The sequence below is a fragment of the Engraulis encrasicolus genome, chromosome 22, assembly GCF_034702125.1.
Source record: "Engraulis encrasicolus isolate BLACKSEA-1 chromosome 22, IST_EnEncr_1.0, whole genome shotgun sequence".
Lineage (NCBI taxonomy): Eukaryota > Metazoa > Chordata > Actinopteri > Clupeiformes > Engraulidae > Engraulis > Engraulis encrasicolus.
The window spans coordinates 10,342,927-10,365,815 of NC_085878.1; the positions used below are offsets into that span (position 1 = coordinate 10,342,927).

General features: G+C 45.2%; 1 protein-coding gene across 1 annotated transcript in view; it reads left to right on the forward strand.

Annotated features, from left to right (window-relative positions):
- The first annotated feature begins 382 nt into the window (after window positions 1–382).
- ap1g1 (adaptor related protein complex 1 subunit gamma 1) overlaps window positions 383–22,889 on the forward strand; it is a 30,766-nt gene continuing 8,259 nt past the window's right edge. Inside the window, exons 1-16 of the mRNA XM_063188214.1 lie at window positions 383–494; window positions 11,761–11,964; window positions 12,934–13,058; window positions 13,650–13,791; window positions 14,268–14,364; window positions 15,435–15,511; window positions 16,902–16,997; window positions 17,569–17,649; window positions 17,760–17,858; window positions 18,005–18,060; window positions 18,477–18,590; window positions 19,103–19,243; window positions 20,256–20,310; window positions 20,816–20,938; window positions 21,222–21,311; window positions 21,707–21,831. Of these exons, the coding sequence (XP_063044284.1) occupies window positions 11,764–11,964; window positions 12,934–13,058; window positions 13,650–13,791; window positions 14,268–14,364; window positions 15,435–15,511; window positions 16,902–16,997; window positions 17,569–17,649; window positions 17,760–17,858; window positions 18,005–18,060; window positions 18,477–18,590; window positions 19,103–19,243; window positions 20,256–20,310; window positions 20,816–20,938; window positions 21,222–21,311; window positions 21,707–21,831 (1,622 nt within the window). The 5' untranslated portion in view covers window positions 383–494; window positions 11,761–11,763. The remainder of the gene's footprint in view (window positions 495–11,760; window positions 11,965–12,933; window positions 13,059–13,649; window positions 13,792–14,267; window positions 14,365–15,434; window positions 15,512–16,901; window positions 16,998–17,568; window positions 17,650–17,759; window positions 17,859–18,004; window positions 18,061–18,476; window positions 18,591–19,102; window positions 19,244–20,255; window positions 20,311–20,815; window positions 20,939–21,221; window positions 21,312–21,706; window positions 21,832–22,889) is intronic.

Here is a 22,889-nt window from a genome sequence, read left to right on the forward strand (position 1 = left end):
ACTGGCCATGATTAAGCCATTGTTTTTTTAAACAGGCTATTAGTCTATCATTCTATAATGTAGTTCCTGTTTTTGTCGACGGCATAGCTGCTTTGCCTATTTCAACATTATCACCATCTACTTCAGCTTTATAGCTGATCATTCACTCCCAGGAACACTAACTTATTACTGCCTAACACAGCCTAAATGCCTTGACAGTATATGAATTGTAGTGATAATAAGGTCATGCAAAATATGAATACATTGTAGCACGTTTGACACGATAACTTATTAACAGATATTGTTCAGACCGGTGTAACCACTGAAGTGCATCTGTTCTACAAATTCAATGGATTCAGTTCCTCAATCCTTGAAGTTTAGATTAGTCAGTGTAACCCTCCGCCTGCAGTAGAAGTGCTGAGGCCAGAAGAGCCGCCATTTTGAATGTCTAGTCTGTTCCTCCCTCCGTCGCATATAGAAAAGATTCCAGTTATTACCTGGTATCACTACGGCTGGTGAGTGCGGTCTTGTTGAATACTACTTAAAACACGTTATTGTATAAGGACGTATGTTTGTATGCATTTTGAACCAACTCTGTGATGCCACAGATGGATGTGTCCGCTAACACTGCTTAGAAAGTAGCAACCTAGCCATAGTGCACCGGGGGATACCTTGACACATACAGCAAGTTTTAGCTTGCTGGCTAGTAATCTGAATGAATTGCTCGCCGTGCTACTTAGCCAGGAAGCAAATCTATGCTATTAAACCAACACTCCTTCGCATAGCGTCAGTGTTGTCAGCATAAACGTGTTTGACACAGCCTACCTCCTGTGTACTATGTGCTTGTCACAGAGCTACTGTCACCCTTGCATCGTTCCGTGAAGTTAGCTGGCCATTAACTCGACAGGTCAGCGTAGTGCAATTTCGAACATCGCTAGCTATGCAGTGTATGAGCTAAGGTAGCTTGCTAGATACCCACCTAAATGCCATGATACAGACGTAACTTGTAAAGCTGCGTTCTAGGTAACTGTATCGCATGGGACATTTTAGTCGCACTGGCTGTGCCAAAAGATGTATGGGTAGGTCAGCGTAGGTAACCACTGTGTATATTTTCTGCAAACATGATTAGTCAGTTAGCTATTTTGCTAGCCCTTATCTTAGCTCTGGCTGGTCCGGAAGAAACCAAGGAGGAAGCCTCACCTAAGCATTAGCAAGTAAGGTGACGAACTGGTCAGATGGTCGGGTTTCTGAATATTTAAAACGATTTGGGGTGAGGTCTACCTGTATCCTTGCATTACACACAGCGTTATTTTGCAACAAGACTATGTGTAGTTAAACAACGAAGTTGATTGTATCATGCGGTGGTTAGGAAATCTTTCGGGTGGCTGTTAGCCAACGTCAGCTGTGTTGGCTAATGTCACCGTAGTGTTGTGCAAGTGCCTTACCCTAAGGTATATTTGACAGGCCATATGTCGAAATTCATCATCAAATCGAATCGCATAATGCTTGTTAACGGTGTTCCTTGTGATCGCATGTAGCGAAATGTAGTGTGATCTCCCTGCGGCAGGTGTTATTGCTGCCCCGACCTGACGCGATTTGTTTGGGTAGCCCACTGGGTAGCAAGTGGATGCTAGCTACTTGAGGAAGGAAAGGCCCGACAGGTGATCATCCAGCGATGGTTACTTTACACCGCTGGTACTCCTATTTGCTTAGCTCTCCAGCTAGCTATGAGACGGAACTGGTTACAGAATCATTGTATTGGATTGCTTGATTGATTGTTGATACGACGTTAGCACAAGTATAACAACATCGACTCAGCGTTTTGACAGTTCTTCCAGCCCCAGCCCAATAGCAGACGAAAGTAATAGCGAGACTTGTATGGAATTAGAATGGGCCTTGCAAGTTAGCGGCCATACAATTTGTCCAACCATGTCAATGGCTTAGTAGAGGTGACGAGGAACTTGGAAATGGGCCCAGCTTAGATCACCTCACGTTGTGTTTTAATGGCGTTTTATAGCAAAGTGCCTTTTCGGAGATGCCTTGGAGCCCGTGATATGTTGCCATAAACTTCTCTTGCTATGTGCGGTATTGGAATGGCCCGACGATTACTTTTATAGTTCTGATTTATTTTGGAGTAATGGGGCAGTGGTGTTAATTTTTTATGTGCATTCTTCGGATAATTCTCGGAAATTCTTTCCAGGGACCCAAGTCGGTGATGACATGCGCGCGCTTGTATGGTTGCATGTTGAAATATTTGCATGGAAAGAGTTTGCTTGAGAGAATTGATCTGCTGCTACTCGGTTGCGTTTTACATATGCAGTGTACATAAGGAAGAGGAAATGGCATTCCACTCACTGCTATCGTCTGAACCTTTTACCGGTTTTGGGGGTGATGGACTAAAACATTGACATAATGGCTATAAAGTCCTGCAAGTATGACCCTTTTTAATTATTTTTCTAGCTTTATCAGGTGTTAAGTAAAGTATGTGGATTGCAGGGTATGATTCCAGACTGTTGGAAAAGTTGGTGTTATAGCCTATATGTGAACTTCCCACCAAGTTCACAAAATGCCCTTGCAGAGTGCTGCTTCTGCAGTACTTGACATTGGATGGTCAGATTTTGTTCTCTGTGTCTCTCAGATGGTGACAAGCTGTCAATCTGACTCCAGGCTGTTACTGTTGGACTTCCATAACAATGTCATCAATATGCACAGGTGGAAATCTTGTAGTGTTGTAGTGTAATCTTGTAGGCTTGCCTCGCCTCTTGGTCTCCAGTCTGCCGGTTGCTAGGCTGAGCATGGTGCCTGCGTATCTTAAACTCCCTGTGGAGCATCTGCATGAGACTTCTAAGACCCAGCTGGAATATTTCTGAAAGATTAAAACTGTAGCTAAGGCTAAATAATAATCTGCAAATGGGACAATTTTTGTATTGGGCAGCATTCCCTTGACCCATACTTCTTTTAGGGGGGGGGGGGTTGGGGGCTGTTTGGTTTCCCATTCCGTGGTTTATATGACTCGAGGGGGCGGTCTGGCTGGCCTGGCTCGCCCCCATGACCTGTGTTGTTAGCTGAGGGCCCCACTGAGAAACGCTAGTACCCTGGAATTCTGGTGGGGCACACAATGCTCTTTTTGTCCCACAGGTGGAAGGTAGGAAGGTATGGTCCTTAACATGGTTGAAGTGTCCTTCTGAAGTCCTTGCCCCCCTGGCTGTGTGCACTGGAGAGTACAAACAGTAGCCTCCCCCACCAGTGGCCAACCTCACTTGTTTTGGATCCTGCACTCATGCATTACAGCTACCTGCAGTGCACACACCCTTATTTTGAAAAGTAATTGTGTTTATTGAGCACTTGGTTTTTATACTTTGGGCATTTAAGTTCACCAACTCACTGCATCCTGTGTTTTGGGTTTCGCCTTTTCTTTGGAGGGTGGGGACCAGGCTGGAGTTGGTGTACTAGGCTCAGTGTTTTATTGCCTAAGGGAGTAGGCCTATGGCTGTTGAATGGTAGCCTTAAGTGGAAATCCATTTAAATGTTACTTCTTACCTCATTATTACCTTTGCCAAGCTATTTTGGATCTCTTTGCTGGTGTGCTCTTCTTTTCCTGTGCCTGTCAGTAGGAGTGTAAATATGTGTCCAAGTAATTCTCATGAAACGTTAAGCTTATGTGGGATTTTGAGATAAGCTATGTCTTGATTTCTGGCCATCAGTGTGGTTACTGTAAGTACAATATACTACAACGACTAATTGAAATGGTGTTGCATGTTCCCTTAGTAAAGCTTGTCTTGCTTTTTCCTGACGGGACAGGGTGGGGGAGTGTATGTGACTGTACTTAAGTAGGGGAGCCTGATGGGGTAGTCTTGAGATCATGCGGCCATGGGTTTTTTTTCTGGTTCCCATGCATGATGTCTCAGGTCATCATTCAGCACATGAGAGCTGGCTCTGACGCCGTGAAATACTTGTAGTTCTGCTTCATTCACAGGATGTGGACTTGAGCTCCCTGTGAACTGGGCCCCACTAGGTTTCCCTGAGGAGAGATTTGCTCCACCACAACTCTTCATTATGTCTCCAGCCAGAGCAGCACAGTGCACAGGCTGCTGAACCTGGAAGAGCAGTATTGTGGAATGTGGACCACCGTGACCTCCCTCCCTCCCCTCCCCCCTCCACCCCGTCTTCCTCTTTGATCATATTGGATTCCTACATTATCAGCCTGTGCGGTGGGCAAAGAGGAGGCCACTTCCCTGCCGCTCTTGTCTGGTGCTCCCCTCCCAACCTGTTCAGGCATAAAACGGATTCGTTTTCAGACTTTGTTTCAATATATGTAGGCTTTGACGTCCATCTTCAGAGAAAGAAGGGGCACAATTGGTTCTGTTACTAGATGGCACCAATGAGCTGGGTTTCGATATTATGAGGTGCACTTGCAGTGCTGAATAGGTAATTGGTGGGTGGGTGGGTGGATTGATTGATGGCTGGATGAAGGGATTAATACTTCAATGAGAGTAGGAACTTTAAAGCTTGCTCCCTCTGTGCCATGACAAAACCAGACCTGTAAACATCTGCATATTTTCAGCTACTGGTAATGTTAAGGATGTATCAGTAGGTCACTGCTGACGTCTCTAGCCAGGTTGTGCTGAAGGCTGTCTCTACTTCACAGCACAAACACATGCCTCAAGTAGCCTAACTGTTTTCCAGACCACAGAGAGTTTGTCAGACGCTTGTAAATCAACACTGAATTCTGTGGAGCAGCACATAGCAGTACTGTGCCTCCTCGGCTAACTGAGGACATTCACTGTTTGGGGTTTTGTAAACTTCAGCTAGGAAGTATGTTAGAAGTTGCACAAGTGGTGTGATATTGGACAATGGCTGCTGAACGACAACCTTCTCTATGCCATTTTTTTACTGATTTGTCCTACTATGTTCCAAACAATAAGAAAACACCACTTATTTCTTGGAGATATGCTTAATTATCCTCTTGGTTGCGTACAGATTATGCCTGATTTGCACCATGGGTGCCGTCCACCCCATATCAACAAATGCTGTTGAGTCACCCCGGCTGTCTGTGACCTATGCCTCGCAAATGTGCTGCTGCCTGCAGGGAAGATGCGGTTATAAATATACCTTCATGTACCGGAGCCCACATGATTGATCAGCCGCTGTCACCTGGGCCCTTAGACCGCAGTCCCACTCAACGCAGATGCATCTCGCGACGCTCATCTCAAAAAGCAATGTCTTTTGTCACCATTTTTTGACATGTTCTGCACTCGCCACTGCATAAAATGAGAGCACCCTGTATCATTGTAGAGCACACTGCACTGCGATGGAAAATTTGCATCTCTGCGTCTTTCTGAATATTGGATGTATAGACAAAAAGCATTAACATTTTCTGCAGGGGGGTTATACATCACATTAAATTACATTACATTACATCCTGTCCTTACGACGCCATCCTGTCTTTTCCGTCCGGCAGGTAGCATCCTCTTTGTCAGCGCGAGTTAGTCTTACAGCAGGACGCATCTCTTTGATGCCTTTCATATAAGGTCTCAGTGGAGACGGATAACTCCGTTGATATCCCTGTTTCTCATGCACTTGAGTCGGGCGATGGGATGGCTCATATGTTAGAAAAGTCCTGCACATTGTCCATTCCGCAAGTACAACCATTAATTAACTATGTTACGGGTATTCTGGCCTTCTTTAGGGTTTTTGTTAGTGGAATGGACAGAGTCCAGGATTTTTCTTACATCAGAACGTTGACCTCATGGTGATGATATCCAATGTCTGACGAAAGCCCTCTTTTTTAAATGGCACAGTTATGGCCACTCTCAGACCTCCATACCAATGATTCGGTGCTTGTGGTCAAAGTGTGTGTTTGTGGTACCCAGGAGTCCTCCCGCCCACCCTTTGCTACATCACCTTGTTGTGACATTCCTGGGGCTGAAGTCGTTAGGTCTGAGTGGTGCAATCGAGCAGTTTATCAGTCTGGCAGAAGCCTCCAGTTGCATAGGAATTGGGGAAGTGATGACTTGAGCTGTATCTAACATGACGTTGCCTGGCCTACTTCTCTCAGTGAGAAGAGTGAGGCTGCCTCGGCAAGCCTTTGTAAATCTCTCCACAAATCTATTCATGGTGGAAAGCTGGAATGTGACTTGCAAGTTGGTGCGTCAACTGTCTAGAGTTTTTTGACGGCGTTGTTCCCAAAACTTTTCGGGTAGCTACTCATCTTTGGATTTTTGCTTTTATTTTTTTGGTCAGCCGTTTTAGGTAATCTGTATTCATGTCATTCAGATACAGTGGCATAAATAAATAAACAACCAGTGTGCGCTCACCACCCTGCCTAGCTTTAAGCGGCGCTCTGCTTTCATCGTTCCCCTCCTATTAACTACACTTTATACAGTACACCCACTCAGAACTTCACCGGCTCAATGGGACGAGCTTCCAAAATGTGTCCAGCCAGCAGTTTTTTTCTCCTCTTCTCTGGCTTCCTCCAGTCGGAAATCTGCAGGCTCACGCTCGGGGATGTCGCTGGCTCGGTTTTCCCTTTGTTGACGTTTGTGTTGACGGTCCATTAAGCGCGTGGATTATGCCTTTCTGCTTTCCTTCAGAATCAGGGTCCCGGTTCTGCTGGGAGGCAGGCAGGCAGCTGCGAAAGCATCTTTTGTTGTGCAGAGTAATTACTGGAGTGTCTCTCTCCCTCTCTCTCTCTCTCGGTGTAGCATGTTCATTATGAGATGCTTGGCTAACAGGTTCAAAAAGAGCAACGTTACCATGGGACAGGGGGTACTTAGTGAAGCTGCCCCTCTCGCCTCTTCCTCAGATAAAGCCAGGGCAATGGAGGGTTTATTTTTTTAGGTGGTCGGGGTTTCTTCTTGGCAGGGCACACCAAGTGTGCTTGTGTGTGAGTCGTACGGGTGTGATGGATCGTTTGGTTTAGTGGCGAGGATTAACACATACCTCTCTCAGCAGGCTCTTCGCTGCAGTTAACAACCGGGACCCTACACGACACACACACACACACACACACACACACACACACACACACACACACACACACACACACACACACACACACACACACACACACACACACACACACGGAGGCTAGTGCCAGCACTGCCATCCTGCTCTGCCTGCCCTCAGTGCGCGTCCGTCCCTGGGAGTGCTGGCTCCCTCCCCATGCCTCTCCATACTTGCCTCTCCATCTCACCCGCCCGCCGTCCGTGTCAGACAGTCATTTAGCAGAGGCCTCCCTCCGCAGGAGCCCCAGGGCTGCAGGGCTTGGAGAGAAGGACCGCTCACTCAGCTCAAAGTCAGCCGCTTGTTGCCATGTGTCCCCTCTGCGGCGGCAGGCAACAGCGCCTCTGAAATATGTACAGTGTATAAAATCACGGCCGTTAGCACTGACTGAAGCCGCCTGCCCTGCAGTCAGCGTTTGGCTGCTGCCGTGGCCTCGCTGCTGGGTGGGTGACTCACCCATGTGTACGCTTACTGCGTTCTGTCCCAATGGGAGGGGGAGTGGCGCTAGGTCAGGCAGGAAATGGGCAATGCAGCACAGGTCTTGCACTGAGCTTTGGTGTGTGTGTGTGTGTGTGTGTGTGTGTGTGTGTGTGTGTGTGTGTGTGTGTGTGTGTGTGTGTGTGTGTGTGTGTGTGTGTGTGTGTGTGTGTGTGTGTGTGTGTGTGTGTGTGTGTGTGTGTGTGTGTGTGTGCCTAATGGCTAGTTTAATAATGCCTCGCCCGTAAATGCGTACTACGTCCTCTCATAGTGGGAGGGGGGGGGGAGTGGCTCTACAACAGGCGCGCACGAAATGGGCATTGGGCAACGCAGCCTTGTTGAGGTGTGTGTGTGTGTGCCTGTTAGGTTCTTTCTGCCACTAATGGCTAGCCTAATAATGCTATTAGCAGGCAAGAGATGCTGTGGCAGCTATTTTTCTCCCAAGGTGTTTTTCTCCATTATCCTCAACTCTCCATCGTCTCTCTCTTTTGGGCTTTCTATTCCTGTGCATTTCACTTTCTTCTCCATCTCTTTGTGTTTCCTTTTTTAATCCACCCTCCATACTGTTGTGCGATAATTTCCTTGTACTTTTCCACCTGTTCCGTGTGTGTGTGTGTGTGTGCGCGCGCGCCTTCTGTGTCTCCTCTCCGAACGACCTCGGGTGTATGAGACATTAGTCACTCATCTGAACTTGTAACAGCGCGCGTTCCCCATCGCGCCTATGCTTCATTACCTCCCAACCCCCGTACTGAATGATGAATGGATGGAGGATGGCGGCCCCTTCTTCCTTTAGCGGGGACACTGTGCTTCTTTTTCCAGTGGCGTCTGCTCTGTGTCTTTAACGATCCCACAGGTAGCTCAAATGGGGAGTTGGGGAGTCGAAGAGCTATCAATTAGTGGTGGTGGTGCAGGTGGAGTCTGGTGAAGCAGCTCTACACAGTAGAACACTTTTTTTTGTTATACAATTTTATTTATTCATTTTTCTTTTCCATTTTTAGGTTTTTGTTTGCTTTGATAAGTGGCTGTACTTTGTTGGTGTCCTCACGTCTGATCTTGGTCCAACCGGATCTTGAAGGAGTACCGGCACTCTGTTGTGCTGGTGCACTGCCGGAATATGTTTCCCCCACGCCTGCCCTGCTCTGTTCCACTCTGCTCTGCTCCGCTCCACTCTGCACTGCACTGCTGAGCTTCTGCAAGAGATGAAAGCAGTAGGCTAGTGTTGCTTGCACTACTATGCATAGGGATGTTGAGACACAGGCGCTTGCTCCGCTCCGCACTGCTCATGCTTAGACCATGATTGTTATCGGTTGATCCATCCATCAGACTGAAGAAAAACACAGAGCTGGGCACGGAGGATTTCCTCTGGCAATGTTGAGCCCTGCTGCAGTTGGGAATGAAGATGGTGCACATCCCAGGATAAGGTGCTGGCCGAAAACTGATTCCGATTTTAAAGTCTGCACAATATTTTTTGTGGTTTCTTCCACGGCAGTGGAGAAGTCAACAATTAATTGACTTTTGATCGATTCGATAAGGTCAATCAACTAACAATTAATGAATTAATCGATAATTTGCATCCCTCCATGGCAGAATTACTTGTTGACTATTGAGGTCAATTGTGCTGGAATTTTGCCGTGGAATAAAGCACAAAAAAAGCATTTCAAGTGTGCACGCCTCTCACTCTAAAACCTCACTACAGCAATCGCTTGCCCTCAGCTGTTTGTGCGTATGCGTGTACGTGTGTGGGTGTCTGGTGCCTTCTTCACCCTGCACACATGTAGTAGGTGCATCCTCTGTTTTTAGCCGTTTGTGCTGGAGTATTCGTGTGAAGTTCACACTAGAGCAAGGCTGTTTGATGCAGCCAGGGGAGGGTGTTGGGTCTCAGTGCACACACACACACACACACACACACACACACACACACAACTCGCTGTTTGCTCTGACTGGATGTAAACAGGCGACGAATTTAATCTCGCCAGCGCGCGTGTGTTCCTTTTCAATTTTTAATGGTCTCTCCAGCGGGCCTGAAACCCTAGTGTCGGACGCCTTGGAAGGCTCCAGCGCCGGGGAATGGAATTTCACATTCTTCCCCCTTTCACTCATCTTAAGCCTGGCTCCCTCCTCACCCAGCCACACACCTGGTTAGTCTACAGCAGGGGTGGGGAACCTTTCTCATTCGAAGGGCCACTTCAAATTCATCTGAGGGCCGTAAAAGTCCTCCGAGGGCCGCATTATGAACCCAAACAAGGATTTGCCCTTACACTTTAGGCCTATATTGAAGGCAGCCACCTTTTAAAACAGATCCTACCTTCTCTAGGCCCCCTGAATATAACTTAATTGTATTGCAAATGTATTTTCTAAGTTTCCTTTACAAAATATGTCATATTTCATATGAAGCTGGCTGCACAACATTCAAACTACATCGGGGGCAAACGGCCCTCGAGACATAGGTTCCCCACACGGTCTACAGCTAGGCTATTGTAGCCGTGTATGACTGATCTTTTCTGTGCCCCAGGACCATAGAGGTAGAAAATAACACTAGAGAGGACACAGCAATTTGCGACAGCACTGGGAAATGGCAGCTGGAGCTTCCCAACTTCCGTAGGTGTAGTGTAGGTACCTTCAGGCAATGCAAGTCAATGGAGAACACGCCCACCCCTGTCAAAAAAATTGACTAAAACTATGTGAATATGAAGTAACACATTAATCAAAGACCAGATTTGAAATGTCAGGCTAAATATCTACTTAAATCATATGAGTCGATAAAATACATTTAAAAATCAAATAATATCTTTTATGAACATAGTTGGCAACACACTTCAACTATTGTCCTTGTATAGTGTGTTGATTGACATTTTCACATGATTAAGCCATTTTTGACAGAGGTGCCTCGTTCTCCGTTAATTTCCATTTCTCTGATCTACCTACAGATAATGGCCGCTACAGATTGCCGTAAAACGGGGGGCGGGGTCACCTCTAGTGTTATTTTCTACCTCTATGCCCGAGACCCTCCGTTTTCAAACTATGCCCAATAAGAGCTCTGGCCACGTGCTCATTGGGTGTTTAACCTCTTGAGAATATAAGCTTACCGGTAGTGTTTTCAAGTGAAAGATGAAACATGTTTGTGTGGGGTTATGCTTTCAAAGTAGTCCATGTATAGCAGTGCAGAGCGGACGAGAGGCAGTGCTTATGCAGACTATAACCTCCATAATACTGAATTAATCATGAATTGGTCTAGGCCTACTTACTGTTGAGGATGTCGGTCTATGTGTGCTTCAGTCTTGTAGCCGAACCAAATCTGTTTTGAGCTTGTGGGTTTTCATCTCAAGATTGTGCATTTTCTTGCTGTTTACTTTGTCAGTTTGTGTGCCGTTTTGAAACAGTGATGGAATTATAGAATGGATTCGTTGTCTTCTTCTAGGTGTGGCATTTTCTCCCCCAAAGTTCTTGAAAGACTATCATTTTGATATGGTGGATCATTTAATTGTGATAAATAGCCTACTAATATGCCCAGATCCCCCTGCTGTTACTTGCTATCGTGTTACAGGTCAAAGTAGCCCATAAAAGTTATTTCTAGCTTCATATATCATCAATCATACCAGCTTAACGTCTATTACCAACCTTAAATTAACTGTCTTGCGTTTTAAGCTAAAATACATGTCACTTTTGACAACATGAATAGTCCTGTTGCTGATAGGTGCTGCTCTGCTTGATTTCCTAAGTAGCAGTGACACTCATTTTGAAAAGGAGCTATGCTTTTCTATGATTTTTTAAGTAATTTTTTGGGGCTTTATTTTTGGGAAAGGACAGTGGCGGTGAGACAGGAAACGAGTGGGGAGAGAGACGGCGAAGGATTGGCAAATGACCCGGGCCAGAATCTAACCCGGGTTGCCGGCGTAGCAGGGCCCCATAGCGTGTATGTTAAATGCAAAGAGAGTAGATTAGAGAAAGAGGATTCAAACTCTGCCCACCCAATGCAAAGTAGTGTGCTCAAGTTTGGTCTCCTAAGGGGTTGTTGTCCGCTCCTTGTCTGTCTGTGGCATTTGGTGACAGCTTGCATGAGATGTGCGCTACCCCCATCTACAGCGCCAGGGGAACTCCATTTATTCTCAATCTAAAGCCTCCAAAGGTCTCCTAACCGCAGGTCTCCTAAAGGGGCGTTCACATGACATCACACAGATCCAGGAAATGCACAGGCTTGAAGTATCTCTTTGGTTTAATGTCCAATTCGTGTCATGGTCCGTTTCATAACAACTACCCCTGTCACTCATGCATGTCGTCTGTGTGTTTGTTTTTTCCCAGAGGATGCCAGCTCCGATCAGACTGCGGGAGCTGATCCGGACCATCCGGACGGCCCGGACCCAGGCAGAGGAGCGGGAGATGATCCAGAAAGAGTGCGCCGCCATCCGCTCCTCCTTCAGGGAAGAGGACAACACCTACCGCTGCCGAAACGTCGCCAAGCTGCTCTATATGCATATGCTGGGCTACCCAGCGCACTTTGGCCAGGTTAGTCCAGTGCTAAAAATGCAGCCTTCCTGGGTGTGGGGAGATGTAGTCTAAGTAACCAACCTGTCTACAGAAAGTGGTAAGACTGCTAATGGATGCCCTGGCAACATCATTTCATTGATTTTCTTAGCTGATTTATGACTGCCACCAAGTCAACTGCATGGCTTGCTACTGAACCGTCTTCTTGGAATTACACCCCTGACCTCCTGCTGTGACCTCCTCGTCAGCAGACTTTCTATGCAACACCTGATCGTGCATGTCTTGCTTTCCTGGTTACTAGATGGAGGAAAGCACAAGGCACACACTGAGGCTGGTGCCAGTGTTGTTTTTCCATTTGATTCATGCAATAGAAGGTGTTGGGGCATAGCTTGAATTGAGGGGCCCTAACCACTAACCACCAGCTGAGTGATGAGAACAAAGAGTGATCCATTGTCAGAGCCTACCTCTGTTGACACCCTTTTGTATCTGACAGCCTTTTCCTCATACCCTCGTCGGACCTGTCAGGTTTCCTAATGTATACATATAATGTACCTGAGGAAAAAGGTAAAGGTACTCCTCACATGCTTACTAAAATAACCACATTTACTCAAAATTTGTGACTGTTGAGTGGCCTCTCAAAATGCCTAGTGTAGCTACTCTCTCTCCTGTTTTTTTAATTTCAAGAAGTTTATTGAGTTAATTAAGTTAAGCTTAACTAACTTCGGCCCTGTGTGCTGTCCAGTGTCCACGTTATCAGGAAGGTCCCAGAACTGCCATTCAGCTCTGTCCTAACTGTGTTTCCATTATGTTTCTATTTCCATCGTTTTAATTAATGCTATATAGCCATCAACTTCTCAGAGCACCTCTTCTTTTGCCATCTGCTACTTCCCAAAACAACTGTTTAGATTTAAGGCACAGAGACCCATTTTTCCTTGTCATCGTTCTTCCTCGTTGAACTAATCTCTACAAAATTTCATCTTCATCTTGCAGTTGGAGTGCCTGAAGCTAATTGCGTCCCAGAAGTTCACTGACAAGCGGATAGGGTACCTGGGGGCCATGTTACTGCTGGACGAGAGGCAGGACGTCCACCTACTAATGACTAACTGCATCAAAAAGTGAGTGCCAGCCAGTGCCATGGCGCGCCTAAATGGCCTGCTGTCGAGCACAGCTGCTGTACTGATGGTGGGATGGGATGGAATTGTGTGTGTGTGCGTGTGTGTGTGCGTGTGTGTGTGCGTGTGCGTGTGCGTGTGCGTGTGCGTGTGCGCGTGCGCGCGTGCGTGCGTGCGCGCGTGCGTGCGTGCGTGCGCGCGTGTGTGTGTGCGTGTGCGTGTGCGTCATTGGGGATGTGTGTGTTTGTGAGTAATAAAGTGAGTGGGGCTGTGATGTGCTAAAAGGGCCGCTGCCAAGAAAACCTCCGTGTGTGATTCCCCAGCGTGTGCTGATGCGGTGTAATACGGGGCTCTGCCCAAAAACAACCAGCTCTGACCAGCTGTCTCTGTGCTTGCCATCCTCCATCCCTCTCTGTCATTCAATCCTATGTTGGACCAGCCAAACTCCCTCATTCCTCTGTTAGACCACCAGACTGCCTTGTTCCTCCCTGAGACCACCACAATCTGTTTCTATGTCTTGTATCCTGCATTTCTGACATCCTCTTTTGTGTGTGTGTGTGTGTGTGTGTGTGTGTGTGTCCTTTCCCCTTACAGTGACCTGAACCACAGCACACAGTATGTTCAGGGTCTGGCGCTATGCACACTAGGCTGCATGGGCTCGTCAGAGATGTGTCGCGACTTGGCTGGCGAGGTGGAGAAACTCCTCAAAACTTCAAACTCCTACCTGAGGAAAAAGGTAATGGTACTCCTCACATGCTTACTGCAGTAACCACATTTACTCAGTCTAGCAAGCAGCCGGAAGTGTTGGTGTGTGTGTTTGTGTGTGCGCGCACGTGTGCATGTCTGATGTGTGGATGAATGACTACAGCTGAGTGATGAGAACAAAGAGTGATCCATCGTCAGAGCCTGCCTCTGTTGACACCCTTTTGTATCTGACAGCCTTTTCCTCATACCCTTGTCGGATCTGTCAGGTTTCCTAATGTATACATATAATCTACCTGAGGAAAAAGGTAAAGGTACTCCTCACATGCTTACTGAAATAACCACATTTGCTCAATTTTTTTGACTGTTGAGTGGCCTCTCAAAATGCCTAGTATAGCTTCTCTCTCTCCTGTTTCCTTTATTTCAAGAAGTTTAGTTGAGTTAAATAAGTTAAGCTTAACTAACTTTTTGGACTTTGTAATCTCCCCCTCACTCTGTCCTGATGAGCAGGCGGCCCTGTGTGCTGTCCACGTTATCAGGAAGGTCCCAGAACTGATGGAGATGTTCCTACCGGCCACGAAAAACCTGCTTAGCGAGAAGAACCACGGTAAGACTCGAGGGACTGAGGAATATTCGCGCACCACAAAAGCTCCCTTGTGAAATAATGTGAAAAAATGGCACAACATGAAATAATGTGAGGAAAAATTAGACACCTGACGAAGAGCTTACAGGTCTAAACGTTGTGCCATTGTTTTCACACATTAAATCACAACAATGTAGGATTTGTGGTATGTGAATATTCCTTCTCTTTTTTTCCCTCTGTGTTATTTTATATTCTGCGCCCACAACAATTACCTATTTTTGGGATGTGCGTGCACCTTACACTATTTGACGAAATTCAAGGCTCACTCTGTCATGCGCCTCTTGGGCACACGCCCCTCAACCACTTGCTGAGCCATTAACACAAAGGGGTTCGGGTTGGGTTTATAAAGAGTTAAGCATTTGTTTTTTCAGTGAGAAGAACCGGCGTGGTGAGACTCAAGTCTCATTTAATCCAGTCATATGTCTCTTCCCCCCCCCCCCCCCCCATTCCAGAGTCTCTTACAAAAGGGGAATGGGGTTGGGTTTGTAGAAAGTGCATTGTTTGTTTTTATTTGTCTCTCTATATTGGTTTACTTAGACTTAGACTCAGTAGTTAAGCTCTTCTGTCCGTTTTGCTTTTTGACCAACGTTTTTTTTTGTCAAGTCATGTACAATGGAAGGAAGGAAATGTTTGATCTTGCCCAATCCAGTCTTTTGCATAGTTCTGTGCATTAGGGGAGAAATATCTGCTTGATGCAATCTCCTGGTCCGGTTTAAGTGTCCATGTAGTATTTCCCAGAAGGCCAGATTCTAGAGTAGATATAGAATAGTTTGTAAACACTAAGCAGTTAGTCTGTGAAAAAGACAGTGTTTTCGTTTTGTAGTTTTTCTAAGAAGTAGCGTGTGTCTGTGTATAGGCATGGTGTTATGTGGGATTTATTTGGAGGTGATTTGCATTGAAAATTTTTGTTTGTCTGTGTGTCGGTTTTCTTACCAGGTCAAGTGCCATTCTGTACATCCATACTGTGTGTGCATTTGCTTGTGGTATTTGAATGAGTCGATTTGCATTGTGTGTTTTTGTCTTTGCCCTTCTAGGTGTACTTCACACATCTGTGGTTCTACTCACTGAAATGTGTGAGAGAAGTCCAGACATGCTGTCGCATTTCAGAAAGGTAAGAGACCTTTCATTTCCCCAGCCATAGTCTTACAGTTATCACAACCTACTAGTTGACATTTGTGGCCCCAATTGGTAGAAAACTACAGTTTTTACTTGGTTGTTGTGAACACATTTAGTTGTAGACGTGGCTTCAGCATCCCAGCGTTGTGTTAGGCTTTTCTATAGGAGGTGCAGGATGTGTTAAGATTCTTCTTCTCTCTTCCTCCTCCTCTTCCCTCACTACTGATCTCCTTCCTGTAGCCTCCTCCTCCTCTCCTCTCCTCTCCTCTTCTCCCTCCCTCCCCTCCTCTCTCTTCAGTCTAAACTGCTATGCTGGCCTGCCCACACCCCTCATGTTCATGACCGTAACATTATTTTTGACGAGCTCTCTGAAAGTGACTCTTCTCTTTTCTCCAGTTTCTCCTCCCCCCTAACATCTACCTCATATTTTTTCTGTCATTTGTCCTTGTTACAATTCCTGCATTGTGTTAGAATGAGAAGGTAAGAGGACATTCTGGTTTCATAGCTGGTGCATGCTCTCCACCACAATAACAAAAACAAACCAAACAAAATCACTTCACATGGTCACTTGTCGTTACATAGTTGGATTCTTTGAACATTTTTTTTCCTTTGTTTTTGATTATTATTTCGTCCCTTGTCATGTTAAAATTTTATTTGACTTTACTTTCTCTTAATGCCATGTCTACGTTTGTGTAATAGTTTACGTAGCAATTCACCTCTATCTAACCCTCACCATTAGTCTAATTTTGGGTGTTTTAGACTACATTCATTTATCACCATAGCTGGAAGCATATACTGTAACATTGTGGTGTAAATGGTAGTCAGTCACATACGGTGTTGTCACAGCGCAATATGTAAGAAGGCTAAATGAATTTCATAGACCACACCTAAATGTGAATAGTGATTGAAACTTTGTACTTGATGTTAGTCATTGAGATTAATGTTAAAAATGGAGCGATAAGATGCTCTTGAAATGGTTCTAAATCAAAGTATTCAATCACTTTATGGTAAGTTGCTAACCAAATGATGGAAGGTAAACAAAAGAGAAATCAAATCAACCTGATCACTATTGTTGCTATGCAAACAAGTTAAAATGTTTACTTGAGTTAAACATTTGGACGTTGTTTTTTTCCTTCCTCCTCTCCCGAGTTCTTTACTTTGACATGTCTGTATCCCTCCTTTCCTCTTCTTCCTTGGTCACATGTGCGACGTGTATGTGTGTGTCTGTGAATGTGTGTGTATGTACGTACGTACGTCTGTCTGTCTGTGTGTATGTGTGTGTGTGCGCAAGACCCTTGTCAAGCGTCACCTCCACTGGGTAACCCAGTCCCTCTCCCTCTGACTGCCTCTGCTCTCTCTCTTGTCTCCTTGGCTCTCCCTTCCAGCTGGTGCCTCAGCTGGTGAGAATCCTGAAGAACCTGATCATGTCGGGGTACTCGCCCGAACACGACGTCTCCGGCATCAGCGACCCCTTCCTGCAGGTGAGCAAGAGTCGTCACACATTCATCACTCATGTGTCACACATTCACACAACTTTATAATACAATAGTTTGAGTTAGATTTCATGGGGGCACTGGGGGGTATGGTACCCATGATCCAGACTTGGTACCACCCAAAAATAAACCAAAACAATGGAGAGTTCACGTAATTAATGTAAAACATTAAATTCACTGTAGTTATTTGTAGTTGTCAAGACTGAAAAATGTACTTGGTGTTTTAACATCCCAAGTCATTTGTTACACTTGCACTAGTCTAGCAGACATGCATGGTTCATTCCTCAAACGGCAAGCAGCAGGAAGTGTTGGTGTGTGTGTTTGTGTGTGCGCGCACGTGTGCATGTCTGATGTGTGGATGAATGACTACAGCTGAGGGATGAGAACAAAGAGTGATCCATCGTCAGAGCCTGCCTCTGTTGACACCCTTTTGTATCTGACAGCCTTTTCCTCATACCCTTGTCGAACCCTTGTCGGGTTTCCTGATGTATATGTATGTGTATAAATTATGTGCATACCTTATAGACTGATTTATGCTTATGTATGTGTTGCTGTTCAGGTGAGAATATTGAGGCTACTGCGAATTCTAGGCAAAGGTGACGATGACTCCAGTGAAGCTATGAATGACATTCTTGCACAGGTGAGGCCTCCCCACCCACTCTGATTCATGTCCCGTAACAATAGTGTGATGCACTCTCTTAAGAATGAACTGCTTCTGTGCACTTACAATCTGTTATCCTTCCTTTTCAGGTTGCAACCAACACAGAAACGAGTAAAAATGTTGGCAATGCCATTCTTTACGAGACTGTTCTAACCATTATGGACATCAAGTCGGAAAGTGGATTAAGGGTAAGAGTCGATTAAAAAAGATATCTATTTGATCATTTTTATACAATTATTTATGTTTTTAATGTAGAGCCTGTGATTTCTCCATGGAATGCTATCGCTTCTTCTGTGATGGCCAAATCAATAATGCAGTGCTCTGTTGTTGCCAGGTGTTGGCCATCAACATCCTCGGACGCTTCCTCCTCAACAATGACAAAAACATCAGGTGAGTGGAGTGCCATCCCCTCACTGTAGCTCCAGCTCACGCAGCAAAGGGAGGAGTAGTGATGCTAAGCTGCCCATACCATTTATTTGGGCATCTGTTTAGCCTGGCTGAAATTCATTTCCCAATGTCAGCCCATTGCTCTTTCTGCTGTGCTCATGTCTCATATTATCTTCATGGTCATGCTTATTAATTGGTGTAAATCGTCCCCTAAAATGCTTTCCAGATCCAAACACCCAATTACATTTCAGGACGTGAAAGCTTTACCACATGTTTGATCATCTGGAATAGAGAATGAGCTGAAACAGTTACTGAAATAACATATTCAATTGACGGGCATGGTGGAGTTTGTTTTCTCGATCCAGTTTGTCTCTGTAAAGGCCCACATTCTTGACTGACCTGCATCTGTATGCATACAGATACGTGGCCCTGACGTCCCTACTGAAGACTGTGCAGACAGACCACAATGCTGTGCAGAGGCATCGGAGCACCATCGTAGACTGCCTGAAAGATTTAGATGTTTCCATCAAGCGGTGAGTTGAGGGAAGGAGTGGCACTTGCCTGTGAACTAACATGGCACTAGTGTGTTGAAGAGGTGCATGTGTTGTAGGGGAGGGGGAAGATTTTGTTTTCAGTGTGTGGAAGAGCACAAAACTGCTTAGCATTATCACCATCAGCCTGTTGATGTTTCGACTCTAAGCCTTCATCAATAAAGTGGTGATGATGTGAAGCAATGATGAAACTTGGGAATATTAAAAATATCTCTTCCAGACAGTAATGCGAGAAACCTCACACCCTTAAAGTCAGCATATTTTTTTTTAATACTTTATTGTGTGAAACAATGTATTCATTTAGCATTTTCTGTTGTTACATCTCACAGATATCACACATTTTTTCCCATTTTTTATATCACACCCTGTGTGTAGAAATATAATAATTAAAAAAAAAAAATAGAATAGACAAAAAACTTGAATCATCACATAAACAACAACAATGACAACGGCTCAGTCAGCATATTTTCCATCCCCTTTCTCCTTCTCCACAGGCGGGCGATGGAGCTCAGTTTCGCCCTGGTCAACGGCAACAACATCCGGGGCATGATGAAGGAACTGCTCTACTTCCTGGATTCCTGCGACCCAGAGTTCAAAGCAGACTGCGCATCCGGCGTCTTCCTGGCCGCAGAAAAGTACGTCTGCCTAGCTGCCCTGTAGCTCAAAATCAGATTTGCTTTTTTCATGTGCGTGAGATGTGCTTATGAGGCTGAGTTTTGGTCACTAAGGACAAAGAAAGTGGATCTAACAAGAAGCGACACTCGGGTCTTTTATGGGAAACAGTCGATAGAGGGCGTTTTGAGTCAGTTTTGAGTCAAATCTGAGTCAAATCCGCCATTCTGGAATCACGTACGCCACTGTGTTATGACCAGTAGCCATAGCAACGTTCTTTGGCCATAGGAAAGACCGCAGATCTAATGCTAAAGTTAGCACAATATGGCTAGCTACTTTGGCAACTTAAGCCTTATAGATACTCAAGTTCTGCACTGATTATGTGGAAAAAAACACGAGATGGTATAAGCATTCATAACTGAAGAGTTTCCGATAGTTATATCGATGTAGTTTTTACCGTATTATGTAGAAATCCTGTACACATTCCCAATGCATTCCAATGTAATTTGTCCGATATTCATTCCAGAATGGCGGCCGCTGCCGAAAATCATGGGGCAGTGTGTTGCAATGGGGCGTTGTATTGAGTGTCGCTTCTTGTTAGCTCCACCTTCTTTGCTATGGAGAGGAACAAATACGTAAACACCTTGTTGGTTGATCATCTTCAAGCTCTACTAGCCTTAGTCATCTTTTAAAAGAAACCTCTCTGAAAGCCCCCACACTTCACTGCAAGAATTTAAGGAGCAAGGAACCTCTTTAAGAGCTAACAGCCACGTTTACAGCCCCTTTAGGATCTCCGCTGTAGGGACAAAAGTGGAGTGCGGCAATGAGTGACCTATTAAAGCGCTGTGTGAGGATAAAATGAGTGATCCATCGTCAGAGCCTTGGCGCTGTTGACACCGTTTCTATCTGACAGCCCTGACCCTCAGCACCGAAGAGAGCTCCTTTTAGTATCACTTGACCGTGTCAGCCAAAGTGATGAATGACCTCCAAACCTTTTCTTTCTCCTTCTGTCTTTTTTTTTTGTCTTTTCTACAGGTACGCCCCCTCCAAGAGATGGCACATAGACACAATCATGAGGGTCCTGACCACGGTAAATGCACTTTTACTCTTTTTTTTTTTTAGGTTTCGAACTTGATTAGACATATGTGGATATTGCAAAAAAAAAGTCTGTCTGTATATTTGTATACATAATTTCATACGTAATATGTGTGTTTTAGAAAACTGTTTATTAAAATATGTTTTCGGGAGCTAGAACTGTATACAAACTCTACGAAAAAAATTCTATACATGTGAACATGGTCTTAGCTGTGCGACCTGAGAGGGATAAAAACCATGCTTCCATGTTTGTGTGTTTAGCTACTGCTCCCTGGCTGTCACATGGTGTTGTTGCACTGAGGACACTCTCTGATAACATCACCCTTAGATCCTTAGCCAAAGAGGGAGAAAATGCCAATTTGGCTTAAATTCCCAGATGTTGCAGCAAGCCACTGTCATCCAGCATTAGTCACAAGGACACACTGCTTTGATGTACGATTATGCATTCAACGGAAATACATTTATTTATGTATTTTTTATTTTTTTTTCCCTTCCCTCAGGCGGGTAGCTATGTCCGGGACGACTCTGTCCCTAACCTAATCCAGCTGATCACCAACAGTGTGGAGATGCACGCCTACACTGTGCAGAGACTCTACAAAGCACTGCTAGATGACATCTCACAGGTACGTGGTGCCTTCCTTGTCATCAGTTGTACACCTCTGAACTCTCCCTTTCAATACAGCAACGAGTTCTACCACCTGTTTGAAAACACTGTCTACATCTGGATTTATTTTAGTTCATTTTCAAGCATTTAGTGATGAATTGTAGACATCTGATCTCTTACTTTCATTCCACTTACTGGCTTAGATCACAATGTACCACCAAGCTCTCTATACTTAAATTTGTTTTAACTAACTTTCAGACATTTTGTATGTTGTTACTCAATATTTGTTTGTTTTTCCTCAGCAACCCCTGGTGCAGGTGGCGTCGTGGTGCATAGGAGAGTATGGAGACCTGCTGGTGTCTGGCCAGTGTGAAGAGGAGGAGCCCATCCAGGTAATGACCCTTTATAAAGCCACCACACTTTGTTGCAAACACATAGAGGCGGTAGCTTTGTGTGTTGGTTACACTTCCTGTAAAAAAAAACAACTATTGACTGAAGGAAGTGGTTGTGTATGTGCTAGTTAGACAATTTACAGATTTTCACTTTGCCAGTTTCATCCAACTTTGAGGTCACACAGTGCCTGAGTAGAAGAAGTCTAATGAGGTCTTGAATATACAATGACAGGAAGATAAACCTCTTCCCCTTATTCCACACAAACAATAATTCATTGTGTCCCTTAGACGAACACCGTACATTAGACATTTTTTGAGGAATCACTGATGGATTGGTTTTTGGTCAGTGAGAATCCTCACAGACATTTGTGTCATGCTTGTTGTGTTCTTCGCAGGTTACTGAAGATGAGGTGTTGGATGTGTTGGAGGGCCTCCTCGTCTCCAACCTGTCCACCCCTGTTACCCGTGGTTACTCCCTGACAGCCATCATGAAGCTGTCTACTCGTTTCAGCAGCGTAAAGTAAGCCCACTTTCCCCGTCCCAATCCTTAGGGGCAAAACATACCAAAGCCGAACGGAATGGTCGCGGGACGAACGCGGTCTTTCTGCTTAGTTTCGGCCGGCGTGTTTTTCTCTGCCTTTCACACTGTCTGCGTGCAAGGCCAGTCCTGTTCAAAACCCTCCCCACAGCCAAAGCTAACGTGCTACTTTGGCATTCATTTGAATGAGACACCGCCGGTCGCCGGCGTGAAAAATGCGCTCAAGTTCTATTTTCCAAATGCAGCGCAGCGCGGAGCCGGCTCCCGCGCCGCTGACGCTCGACTACCGCCGGTTGGTGTGTACGGACAGATATGTTTCAATGCATTTTCACCGACGCCGGTAAACGCCGCCGTTCCGCGACGCTTTACCGCCCTGGTGTGTAAGACCCCTTAACCCCCCACCAGTAGATAAATATTTATTGTCCCATAGGGATAATCATTTTCCCCTTTTCCAAAGATGGCAGTATCAGATGTTAGCAACTCGTGTTTCAGAGAAAGTGTATACAGCACATATGAAGAGCCTTTCTGTGATTGGTACATACGCATATTTAAATTAAATGCATTAACAATACTTTTTCATTAAAAATTAGTTTCTGAAAGATTTCTGAAAAGACACAAAGAGTTTTCCATCTCAACTGTTCGTACATAGTACTCGTGCATTTCTCACCTACACCTCGTACATGCACCACCACCCCACATTACGCAGTTATACATATGCAGGATTGTTGAGTGTGTTGACGGCCTGCTAATTAACCTTGAACACCGGGGGTCACTCGGAAGAGCTCACTGCCAAAGTAGTCATACATCCTGTCAATGTTCTGCCATATAAGTTAATGAGGGCATTAAAGTGAGAGAGTGATTGAGTGTGTACGTTTGAGAGAGGAGACGCATGCATTTAAGTCATCTATTTTGGCTTTCTAACTTACAGCCAAAGTGAGGTAGTGGTGTGCACATCCAAAATGCTGTTGCTGGACAAAAAGGGTTAAAGGACTATAAAATAAAATGGAGCGTGGTCCTGCTTTGCTTTTTAAAATGATTTC